The sequence below is a fragment of the Pelodiscus sinensis genome, chromosome 1, assembly GCF_052426305.1.
Source record: "Pelodiscus sinensis isolate ZL-2025 chromosome 1, ASM5242630v1, whole genome shotgun sequence".
In the NCBI taxonomy this organism is placed as follows: domain Eukaryota; kingdom Metazoa; phylum Chordata; order Testudines; family Trionychidae; genus Pelodiscus; species Pelodiscus sinensis.
In genome coordinates, this window is record NC_143052.1 from 13597369 (window position 1) to 13610426 (window position 13058).

At 40.5% G+C, this 13058-nt stretch overlaps 1 protein-coding gene across 2 annotated transcripts in view; it reads left to right on the forward strand.

Annotated features, from left to right (window-relative positions):
- The first annotated feature begins 4797 nt into the window (after positions 1-4797).
- CELF2 (CUGBP Elav-like family member 2) overlaps positions 4798-13058 on the forward strand; it is a 495286-nt gene continuing 487025 nt past the window's right edge. The window contains exon 1 of one of the 2 annotated variants that reach the window (XM_025188438.3): positions 4798-5022. Coding sequence is in view for 1 of the 2 variants with exons in the window: in XM_075908547.2 (XP_075764662.1) it covers positions 5229-5281 (53 nt within the window). In the remaining variant the exon portion in view is untranslated. Of the gene's footprint in view, positions 5023-5060; positions 5282-13058 lie in introns of those variants that run through there. The other variant, XM_075908547.2, reaches the window with a different exon arrangement.

A 13058-nucleotide genomic window follows, 5' to 3' on the forward strand; every position in this document is an offset into this window, starting at 1 on the left:
TTTTGTGGGGGGTAAGATATAAACTTGGTTTTAAAATAAGTGACATGGCTGGAAGGTAGTGAAGAAGAGAGAGAAAGAAAGAAAGAGAGAGAGAGAGAGAGAGAGAGAGAGAGAGAGAGAGAGAGAGAGAGGGACAAATATTCTCTGCCTGTATTTTAAGACAGCACACCCACTGAACTTTTCTCTTCCGTCAGGGGTTCCTATTCCTGCAGCAAAAAGAAAAGCTGGTTTGTGGAAACTGTTCACTTGTTCCCCCCATTTAAACATAAAGGCTGTGTCTAGATTGGCAAGTTTTTCTACAAAATCATCTGCTTTTGCAGAAAAACTTGCCAGCTGTCTACACTGGCCGCTTGAATTTCCGCAAAAGCACTGACGATCTCATGTAAGATTGTCAGTGCTTTTGCGGAAATACTATGCTGCTCCCGTTCGGGCAAAAGTCTTTTTCTGAAAAACTTTTGCGCAAAAGGGCCAGTGTAGACAGGAGAGATTTGTTTTCTGCAAAAAAGCCCCGATCACAAAAATGGCGATCGCGGCTTTTTTGCGGAAAAGCGCGTCTAGATTGGCCACGGACGCTTTTCCTCAAAAAATGCTTGTGCGGAAAAGCGTCCTGCCAATCTAGACACGCTTTTCCACAAATGCTTTTAACGGAAAACTTTTTTCCATTAAAAGCATTTCCGGAAAATCATGCCAGTGTAGACGTAGCCAAACGTTTTCTCATTACCATAACCAGAAAGAAAGCAACACATGGCAGCTGATCTGAGATCAGCTGCCCTTCATTGGGAATGTATTTACATTGCTCCCAGCATTGTGATAGCCAAGCTCTTCACATTCTGTAATGTGGTTGTCATAATACCCCTGCTGTCATCAGAAGCGGGAGACAAAAGGGGCAATTGCCCCAGCACCCTTCGATTCAAAAGGGCCTGGGGCTGCTGCCTGCCTCCATTCTCACTGCAGCTAGTGGGCCTGGAGACCCAGGACATTTAGGCTATGTCTACACTGGTGGCTTCTTGCACAAGAACACGTCCACACTGTCATGTGAGAGCTGTGCTTTTGTGCAAGAGCGCCCATGGCAGTGTGGACGCTCTCTTGTGCTAGAAAGCTCTGATGGCCATTTTAGCCATAGGGCTTTCTTGCACAAGAAACCCCTGCTGAGCATCCACACGGCCCTCTTGAGCAAGAGCTCCTGCCCAAAAACGCAAATGTAGTGCCCATCTTTAAGAAAGGGAAGAAAGACGATCCAGGGAACTATAAGCATCAAGTGCTCCTGCGCAAGAGGGCTTACACCTGTTAAAAAAGAGAGTAGCTCTTGCGCAAGAAGCCCTCTCTTACCACACCGTACTGTAAATCTTCTTCTGCAAGAGAGGATGGGCAGTGTGGATGCTCTGCAGATTCTTGCGCAAGAATAGCGTTCTTGCGCAAGAACCCCCCAGTGTAGACATAGCCTTAGGGTATGTCTATACATCAAAGTTACTTCAGGATACCAGAGGTATCCTGAAATAGCTACCCCATGTCTTTTGAACATGTCCACTATTCCGAAATATAGTGGATGCGCTATTTCGCCATCCCTGTAAATCTCATTATACGAGGAGTAAGGGATGGCTTGAAATAGCACTTTATTTTGAAATGTGGTGCTGTGTAGACAATGTCAAATTTCAAAATAGCCTATTTTGAAATAAGCTATGCAATTTGCATAACGCAAATTGTGTATCTTATTTTGAGTTTATGGTGCTGTGTAGACACACCCTTAGGGTACATCTACACTGCCACACTATTTCGAAATAACTAGCGCTATTTCGAAATAACTTAGTCCATGTCTACACAGCAGGCAGTTATTTCGAAATAGTGTCAAAATTCTGCCAAGCGGGAAGACTTCTTACTCTGAATCCTGTAACCCTCATTGTATGAGGAATAAAGGAAGCTGGAGGAAGATGCTCGATTTTGAAATGAGTGCTGTGTAGATTCGCCCTATTTCGATATAAGATACGCAATTGACATAGCTTATTTCAAGTTAAGCCCTGCTGTGTAGACGTACCCTTAAACTGCCGCCAGAGCCCAGGCAGGTTGCTCCTAGCGATGGAAAGGGCTGGCTGAAGAGGAAAGGGGAAGGAAGTGTGGCCTGGTCTGGACAGCACTGAAGGCAGCTGCCCCCAACCTTGCCCCTTCCACCAAAGACCCCGCCCCTTTGTGGAACACAGAGTCTCCCATACACCCACCTTGCCGAGGGGCCCGGTAGTTCTGTTGGCTCCCCTGTATGGATGGAGAACTGAGGCAGAAAGAGACAAAGCGACACAAGGGCATGCAGCAGTGTTCTCCGTAAGCTGTGCCCTTGGGTGTTCACCCAAGATTCAAATGCTGCCCAGATTATTAGCAAAACGCCCACACCTTGCATCTTGTGTTTCTGTTGGTGGTGCACATCTTCCTATGTCTTGGTGCATGCCACAAAATTTATTCTGCACATGGATAGAAACAATTAGAGGGAACAATGGTATATAGGTGTTTTATAATAGAGCACGGTACTGAATCAGAGTCTTCTAAGTCCCAAGGTAGAGCACTAACTGCTGGACCATGATTCTCACTACTAGTTTCCCTTCAGATCACAGTGTGATGTCATAAGAACATAAGATTGGTTATACTGGGTCAAACCAATGCCCATCCTCTGACAGTGGCCAGTAGCAAATATTTCAAATTGAATGAATAGAACAGAACAAGCATTGAGATCTATCCCATATCATCTTGTCCCCACTTCTGGAAATCAGAAATTTGGGGACACCCAGAACATGGGTTTGCTTCCCTGACCATCTTGGGAAACAGTCATTGACAGACCTATCCTTTATGAACTTATCTAATTGTTCTTTACTCTGGTTATACTTTTGACCTTCAAAACATCCCAGAGATTAGTTGTACAGGTCAACTGTACATTTTGTGTAGTAGTGCTTCCTTTTATTTTAAATTTGCTACCCATTAATTTCGTTGGGTGACCCTTCGTTCTTGTGTTACGTGAAGGAATAAATAACATTTCCTTATTCCCCATGCATGAATTTAGAGACCTCTATCATATCTCCCGTTACTTGCCTCTTTTCAAAGCTGGACAGTCCAAGTCTTTTGAATATCTCCTCATATGGAAGCTGGGTTTTTTTCCCCCTCAATTCTAATACATAATGGGGAGACCAGAATTATGTGCACTATTCAATGTGTGGGCCTACTATGGCTGTATATTGTGGCATCATGATATTTTGAGTCGTATTGATCCCTTTCTTTTCTTAGTGATTTCTACTACTCTGCTTTTTTGACTGCACAGCACAAATGTTCTCAGAGAGCTGTCCTCGCTAACTACAAAATCTTTCTTGAGTGGTAACAACTAATTTAGACTCCATCTTTCTGTATGCATAGCTGATACTATGTTTTCCAATGTGAACTGCTTTGCTTTTATCAACACTGAATTCCACCTCCCATTTTGTTACTCAGTCTCTCTATTTTGTGAGACCTCTTTGTAACTCTTCATAGGCAGCTTTGGATTTAACTACCGTCAGGGGAATTTTGTACTGGCTGCAGACTTTGCCCCTTCGTCCACATCATTTATGAATGCTGAACAGCACTCATTCTGGTACAGATCACTGGGGGACCTTGCTATATAAAACTTTTGACTGTGAAAACTGACCGTTTATTCCTACCCTTCCAAAAAACTATTACTGGTCCATGAGAAGACCCTCCCTTTTCTCCCATGACTGCCAACTTTGCTTAAGAGCCTTTGTGAGGGATCTTGTCCAAGTCTTGTGTATTCCAAGTATGTTATATCTTGTATCACTCTTTTCCACATGTTGGTTGACTCCCTCAAAGAATTCTAATAGACTGGTAAGGCATGATTTCCCTTTACAAAAGCTTCATTGACTCTTCTCCCACATATCACGTTCATGTGTGTCTCTGGTCATTCTGTTCTTTACTAGATAGTCAACAAGTTCTTAAGAAGAGCGAAGAATAATTCTAAGGAAGGATGATCCAGAGTTCAGAATACTAGCTTGGGACCTGGGAGACTCAGATGCAACTTCCTGCTCTGTTACAGACTTCCTGTGTGAAATTGGACAGTCTGTTCCCTTCCAAAGGTTTGCTCCGAAGATGCCTATTTGCAGCAGAATTTTAGTAAGGCGGTGATTTCCCAGTAAATTCTTCTGTCCGGTACATTAGTGGAGAGGGAGAGAAAAAGACACTCATTTTCATAAGGCCTTTTTTTAGGGGACATTAAAAGGAGAATTTTTTTAAAAGGCACATGTAAGTGCAATGGAATCAATGCGAATAATTTTAACCAAAAGTACAAAGGAAGCAACTCCTTAGGTTTTTAAAATTACTACACACTGGCCCAGAGCACTGTAGTTACATATTACAAACTCTAGCGATCTTAGAAGTTACTGTACTGGTGATGGTTTGGGGGGGTGTTTGCTTTTGTTTTTTTAAGAACCAACCAAAAGAAGAAATGGATTTGAAGGAATTAAACAGACACCTTTTCCCCTTTCAAGCTTCTGAGGGGATACATCTGACTTTGCTTTCTGTTCTACAAAAACAGCAGCCTTGCCAAAAATCAGTCTGCTTTGAATTGTAGCTTAAGTTAACAAAGCTGTTGGAGGTTTTAAAAAAAAATGAAGCCAAATTTGTAAAGGTTCTCAACAGCTTGAAGGGGGGAGGGAAAGTTACTTTTGAAAAGTCCCTGCTTTATAGTGTCAGAAAATCTAAACCACAAAAAATAAGGGGGAAAGAGGAGACCCTAAACAACCTTCAGAAAAGAATATGAAAGCAAACCTCAGAGGCAGAGGAAATACCCAGAAGGAGAAGACTGCAGCTTGCAGTAATCTGTAAATGATTGCTGGCAAAGTCTAGAGGCTTCAAGCTTGATCTGTGTTTGTTCCAAAAGAAAGCCAAGGAGGACGGTGTTAATAAAGAGAGATTTAACTGAGAGCAGTGCTTGGAATAAAGTGGGCTACAAAAAGGTCAAATTTGATCAGTTGGAGCAGATTACAAGGGCTTTAAAAGGTAGTGGTGGAGAAATGAAACTGGGACCGTGAAGCAATATAGCACAAGATTGATTTTGGGGGTGGAGAGAAGCCGGGACAAGTGCTTATCAAGAAGTAGGAAGAGCTGTACTGGGGCTGTTTTCATTCCCACGCTGAGTAGAGTACTCTGCTGCTTTTTGTGGTTAGCCTTCTCTGCAGTGTTTTTATTAGTATTATTTAAATACTATGGTTTCTATAATATCTGAACTGGATCCATTGAAAGGTTGGAAAGTTTTAAGGTAGGCCTATGTTTTCTTCCTTTTGGTGAAGTGGTTCACCCCCAAATTAACTGGAACTTGAGTTATAATTGAAATGTGAGTCTTGGGCTTAAGTAACAGAGGAGTTTTTGGTAATTAGATCCCTTTAAGATACAGAAACCCTTTAAGCAGATGTTTAGAGAGACTCCAGGGAGCATTTAAAATATACTTCTTCTTGTTACAGTGCAGTAAGGAAGTACTGATCATTTTTTTAAAAATGGAGATTGCTCTGTAAATTAAATTTAATAGTAAGTGGAACACCAGTTGATACTGCAAGAGAATTAACTCTTTGCTTACACTGTGTTGCTTGCTAGGGGAACATTTAGGAAACTTCTAAATAGTAAGAGAGGGTAAGAGTGGATCAGTAAAATATGAATATTGTTTTAAGGAAAAGTAACAGAAATGTGCTGTTGTTCCATATTTTGGTTTGCTGCTTTTTTAGGTAGTCAGTTACTTCTCCGATGCATACATTTGAAATTTGCTAGAGAGTTTTGCTTTATCCCTGACATGTATTTTAAAATAATAGTGCAAGACAAAGGGAAAGTTAAGTGTTAAAAGTGACTAAAATTGTTTCTGATTCTTCTCTTTATTACCCAGTGCTAATGTTGCAATATTACCCAGTGCTAATGTTGCAAAAATGTATTTGAAAGATCTGAGGTACTAACAGATTTGGCTTGCTGGTATTTTAACTGCATGTCTTTTCTGTTAAGAGAATTAAATTCCAAAAGTTGGAAGGTGGTTTTACTTACCTATAAGAAAACAGTTGGAGAAATCACACTAAATTAAATTTGACTGACATGTTTTTTTCTTACTTTTATACACTATCCCAATGCACAGAGGTAGTACATAAGATGTTGGATGTGTGCCACTTGTAAAAAGAGTACAGCACAGATACGTTTGACAGTTTGTGTATATTTTACCTTCTTGGCATATACATTTTTAAAGTGCTTAGATATGTCTAGTGATCTTTTTCAAATTGCAGAAGATGACATTCAAAACATGAGAAACTGTGGTTGGTTTTGTTTTTTGTTTTTTCCCCCTGGATCTTTTCTCTCATATTTGCAAAGTGTTGTGCTTTATCAAAAATGAAATGTTTCTTTGATCATCTTTAGGTCTAGGGCTATATATGGGGCATAGCTGAATTTAGAGCAAGCTTTCTTTTCTTACAGCAGGGATTGCCAGCATTTGGAAAGCTTCACCTTATTTTTCAACTTAGTAAAATGCCACAGTTCCTTTAAAAAAAAAAAAAAATCAGTGTACCTATGTGCTTGCTTATGGCAGTAGTAATACTGGATATATGGTGTGACTAAAAAAAGAGTGTGTTAGGCTGTAGCATAAAGATGTTATTGGTATGGCATTTGGAAGGGGGCCATGTTACTTGCAATGGGATTCAACAATGATTAATTTATGTATGACATCCTAAATGAGTGCCAGTAAAAAATGTTTAGCCATAACACCATGGCATCTGTATGTGACACATATGTTATAGGAAATTTTCAGGGAGTAAATTTTACTGGGGTGACATTCATATTCCTGTGCCAGGAAAGCCTGAGTGTATTGAGTTTGTAGTGAACTGGGCCATGAGACAATAGACTTCTGCACAGACAGAATGGACTGAAGCTTGCCTGAGGAGAGTGGAAGAAACATTTCTGTGGCCAGCTGTAGGGGTTTTTTTTGTTTTTTTTTTTTAAAGTGGTGACTGTTTTGAAGCTGTCCAGTCTTTTGGGAAGAATGCTGCTGGCCCGGAGCCAATGGATTGGTGGACAGAGGTTAGGTGAGAGAGTGAAAGGTGCATGGTAATTTTTGTAATATGGATGTGCAATCCCTCACAAGGTGCAGCCGGTATTTTAGATTGTAATACATGTGTAACTCACACACCTTGTGGGTGTACTGTTTTATCCTATGTAGTGGCACAAAGACTACCTCCAGGCTGTGTCTAGACTTCATCCCTCTTTCGACAGAGGGATGTAAATTAGACACTTTGAAATTGCAAATGAAGCGGGGATTTAAATATCCCATGCTTCATTTGCATAATTGCATAATGGTGCTCTTTTTGAAAAAGCGGTTTAGACGCGGTTCTTTCAAAAACGGCAGGCTTTTTCGAAAGATCCTGTATTCCCTTTTTTTGAGGTTTGCAGGATCTTTCGAAAAAAGCCTACCCTTTTCAAAAGAACTGCATCTAGACCGCGGTTTCACTTTCAAAATGGTGCTTTTTCGAAAGAGCGCTATTACGCAATCATGCAAATGAAGTGCAGGATATTTAAATCCCTGCTTCATTTGCAATTTCAAAGTGTCTAATTTACATCCCTCTGTCAAAAGAGGGATATAGTCTAGACACAGCCACAGAGAGAATAACGAGTCTACTCTACGGCCTGAGCTACCAGGCAGCTAATTGTTAGTTCAGGCAATAGATGCTCCAGGGGTCTCAGGTTCAATTCCAGACCAGGCACGGTCTATTGGTATGTTACACTTGTGTATGCTAAAATATTTTCCAAACACATCTAAAGATGACCTAAATAGATAACTTAATATGCTGCAACCTTTAATCAGAGGGATCAAACCATTACATGTTTTTTTTTCTTGGTCATAGTTAAGTAAATTAAACATATTATATCCCCCTCCCTCCCTCCCTTCCCTTCCCTGTTAAGCTTTCAGCCTCTTATCTTCCTCCTACAAATTTCCAACTTAAATGTTGTGGGGCGGGCACTGAAGTTTAAGTCTCTCCTTCCAAATAGCTGAGAAGCTTACTAGGTGGCACTTCTTGTCGTTGTGGTACCAAAGGACGTGAGTCTGATAAAAATTTGAATGTAGTGGCTTCTGAGGCCAGTTTATGAGCAAAAGTAGCATGCAGGAAAACTCAGGTATGGAAGAAGCAGACGTATGGGATAAAGAGGTCAGTGTGGTTGAGTAAAGAGGATGGTAAAGACAATATAGGACATAAGAAATGGAAAGAGTGGCGTATGGCCTTCAAGGATTTTCTACAAGCCTGTAACTTTACAAGGTGGATTCAAAAGAGCTAGTAGAGAGATGCAAAGAGGTATCTCTCTTTATACATATGTAGACACTGCAAGTCTTCCCTTCTGCAAGGACCAATGGAACTTGGATCCACCTTTGGTCATTCTCTTTGCTATGGAGAAGAGGTGTGTTAATGTATTAGATTATTTGAGGAGAAGACAAACCAGTTTGTGCTTTTCTCACAAGCCAGCAGTCTTAGTTAAACCCTGTGGAGAGCCAGCTGCCTTAAATTCTGCAGGATATTAGTTCAAATTAAGAATATACTTGTTTGGGGGAGTGAAGACAAGGTTTTAATGTGTTTTTGTAAATTTTTTCATTCTTTCCTGCAGAGCTGCACTTTTTTTTTTTCTAAAGCAGCCAAATGCTACCCCTCCCAATTAAATCAGTTGGGAGGAACTACTTTTCCAAAGGGCCTTTCCCTTCTCACGTTGTCCAAATCTCATTGTAAACGAAAATGTACATTTTGCTAGTGAGAGACCAGCAGGAAGCATAATTCTAGTCTGGTTTTGGTTATTTCTGAGTGCAACACCAACCATACAATATTTCTACCCCCCCCCCTCCGCCCCCCCAAGGTTGATTGCCCATGTATTAAGATAGGTCTCCATACTGCCTGGTGTTCTGCTTATAGTATGGGGGGAGGGGAAGGGTTGGATTGTGGCATGTTCAGTTGCCAATTTCAATTGCTGGTAAGAAAAATTAAATCCAGGAAAATTCCTTACCATTTACTGAAACAGCACAAATGTTTGCGTGATGCATCCTCTCCATAATAATCTGCCAGAATGTGACCTTCTACATGAATGTGCAATAAACAGAAATACCTTTGATTAATGGGGGAATGGATCTTAGTTATTCTTAGTGATTATTTTACTTCTGCCACTGTCTCTCAGTGGTACTAATGTATATGGAAGATAGTATCTAGTAGCCTTTGCCAATATGTAGAAAGACTTTCAATACTACATGTTCACTGAACATGTTACAGCTTCTGGAAAATAATTTTACAGGCTATATTTTATTTTGAGGCTTTTCGGAACCTCTTCCAACCCCCTTGAAAGGAAGCCTAATTGTGAAACACAACCCTGGATTCCATCATTGCTCTGTAATACAGATAATGCAACTTGGACATTAATAGAGAATCCAATTTCCCTTGTAACGGCCACAATATGTTTGTTTGGAGAAAAATAAATGTGAGAAGAAGGTGTGTACATTTCATGTTGACTAAAAACACATTCAGGAAATTGTTTTCCAGTTAACACATTCAAAAATACAGATCATGTAATACTCTCAAGTCAAGGGAGGCCTGTGCAGGCCCAAGTTTGTTATAAACATGTTAGCTGCTGAGAGGAAGTTAGAATTTATGCACTAGCATTTTCTTGGATTTCATTTTTTAAAAAGTAGGGTTAGCAAAATACAGTTAGGCCTCTTAGTTCATGCATGTGATTTCAATTAAAAATAGATAGTATATGCATCGAGGGTATACATTAAGTTCCTTCCTAAATGTGATTGTGTTTCCTTTGTATATTTCACATACCTGACCTGTTTCTCCAAATGTGCCCTAATTGTGCAGGGGAAAATACTGAGAGGGTAGTTTGAATTAGTCTGCAATTCTGGCTCAACCAATGGGGAATTGCTTTACTTATATTTCCTGTAATCCTCCTGTTTAGTACAACTGCATTTAACGTTTTGCAATCGCCGTTATAGTTTTGACACATGCTTTATCAGCTGCAGGGTAACCCAAGTTCCTTCTTTATTGCACAGACATGTTATCTGGCTAGCTATTATTCCCTGGTTCTATATGTGTGTATTTGAATTATTCCTTCCTATACTGATTTCTCAACACTTGCATTTATTGTTCCTGATTTCCTAAACACCAGCCCGCTTTTCCTCTTGATAGGATTAAAATGCAATATTGAATCCAATCCTTACTTTATCATCCAAGAACTCGATTAGCATACCTGAAATCTCTCCTAATCATTGATTCTGTAATTCCCTGGTCAGGGGTTTACATCTCCTTTGCTTCACCTGATCCATAGAAGATGTGAGACTTTTACCAACCCCAACTAGAGTACAGGACTCCTAAACTTCATCTCTCTAGATGCTGAAGAAGAAAGATCATTGAATGGTGCAAGAGCAAGCCCTAAAGTTAATAGGTGTTTTGCCATTGATTTCAGTGGGAGTAGGATTAGACCCTTACTGGCTAGGTGCAGCTGATTTTATCTATTTAAATAGAGAATAATCCATTTAACCCATTTATATTTAATGGTCAGTTATCAAGACTGGATCAGTAATATGGGAAACTGAATATTCTGAGCATGAATATTCTGAGCATGAAGTCTATCTAAAGCTATTGCGGCCTCTGGGGCTCCTAAAAATATCCCAAGTATTGAGTATTTAAAAAAATATTTCTATGCACAGTATAAACCCACAGCACCCTACAAATTATTAATTCCTTCCAGCCTCTGTTTCAAACTACCCCAGTTGCACACGTCGAGGCAATCATTATGCACTGAATTTGCCAGGAACAAAATGTTTCCTATGAATTCTACTTACTATAACATTTATGTGCTGTTTCCTTGGCTGACACAATTCATCTTTTGAGTGGGAAAACCAAATGAATGGATTCCAGGGTTCTTATGCCTCTTCCGTACAGCATGATCACCCCAGTACATTGGGTCACAGAATGAGTGAGGGTGGGAGTGGACTGAGAAGTCCCCTTTTTTTTTTTTTATAGAACATTAGTAACACGTCACCACCTGGCCTGCTTTTGACAGCCAATGGAGGACCGCATGCTCATGACTTAATGTCATCAGCTTTGAGATCTGCAAGATTCCCCACTCCCACCCATCTATGTCACTGTTAAGTTGGTACATTGGTGTACATGGTTTTGTATGAAACTCTGAATTGGATCTTGAATTGTTGTGGTTTTGGTTATATATTTGAAGGAAGAAAAGGGTTTTAAAATATACTAAAACTTAAGGTAGAGGAAAAGTTGTGTTAGTTTCATTGAGTTCTCAGTCTTGCAAGCCCTAAAGGGAAACAATTTCTCTAAGTGAAGAACAGTCAGGTGGAAGTGTAACCCACACACCTAGGCTATGTCTACATGTGCGGCTTCTTGCACGAGAAATATGTAAATGAGGCTAAACATGGAATATCGCCTAGCCTCATTTGCATACCTAATGAGCTGCCATTTTTGCAGAAGAGGCTCTTGCGCCGGAAGGAGCTGTCTACACTGCACCTTCTTGCGCAAGAAAAACCCTCTTGCACAATCCTGCTACGCTGATTATTTTCAGGAATAACGGCATTGCCCAAGAGGACTTTTCTTGCACAAGAAGGGGCAGTATAGACAGCTCCTTCTGGCACAAGAGCCTCTTCTGCAAAAATGGTGGCTCATTAGGTATGCAAATGAGGCTCAGCCATATTCCATGCTTAGCCTCATTTGCATATTTCTCACGCAAGAAGCCGTGTGTGTAGACATAGCCCTAGTGTGGTTACTGAGCAATGCAAGTGGTACCTAGAGTACAGCAACAGTTAAGACCAAGAGGCCTCTACACCATGGGCTGGGAGCCAGCTGGCTTTTAGCTTAGAGGATAAAGGCTCCTAGGTTCAAATCCGCCTGGTTGTGGTTACAGAAGGTCCTTATCTAGTTTGCAGCTAATGCACAAGGATTCAGTGATCTATCTGCACATACATTTATAACTTGCACAAATGAGGAAATGTATATGGTATGCCAATATTCCACTTGGCTGGGATTTATATCGTAAAAGCAGGATGAATCCTGGATCAATTCAAATCTGGAGGTGTGTCTATACTGGGAAGTTATTTCAAAATAACTCTTCTCTCGAAATAACAAGGTGAGCATCCATGCTACCAAACCTGTTATTTTGAAATAACTCCTGCTTGTAAAGAAGAATAAGCTTATTTTGAAATAATTCCTGAAATAACTATTTCAAAATAAACTGGTAGTGTAGACATAGCCTGAGTGATTACATTCTACAGCCTATACCCCAATTCCCTAGTATATTTCAGTAGGATGACACCAACATCCTTTCCAATCTCAGACTCCTGTCCTTTACTGCTATAGGTAAGCAAATCATTACTGCATTTCACCCATTGGTGGTTGCTTGCCACTGTTGGATTAACAAAGTTTGTATTCCAGTTGGTAGTACTTTTAGGAAAAGTGCTACTTTTCCGTTAATTTTACTGCACACTTAGAGATTTGGTTTTTTTCTAGGGAACACTAAAATTGGAGATATTGGGCATATTTGCTAATCATACCTATTTACTGGCTAAAAAGCGGTCTTAGTTCTCGATCCCAGTCTGGCAAGCTTTGAATCCTGGCCAATATCCAAGGCAGCTAGTTGAGCATATATATTGAATGTGTGTATCTGTTATATTACACATATTCTTTCCAGCAGTAGGTGCTCTTCATTATTAGAGGCCTACCATCCCCTGGGCTTCTATATAGCACCACTGAACGATTCTGGCAACTATAGTCAGAACTCATCTGGACCCTCCAATTGATCTTAAAAGGGTTCATATGGACCTGAGTCATGTCAGAGGCCAAGGAGGAATTTGGGCAGGAAAGGAAAGACAGAAAAGGCCACGAGGCTTGCACTGTTGGAAGGGGTGTGCATTGAATATGGATCGCATAGCTTTCAGGCACATGTGACTCCCATTGAAGTCCAGAGGGATTTTTCATGTGAAAGCAATGGTCATCTTAGATACACAGCTGGTGTAAATGGGCAGA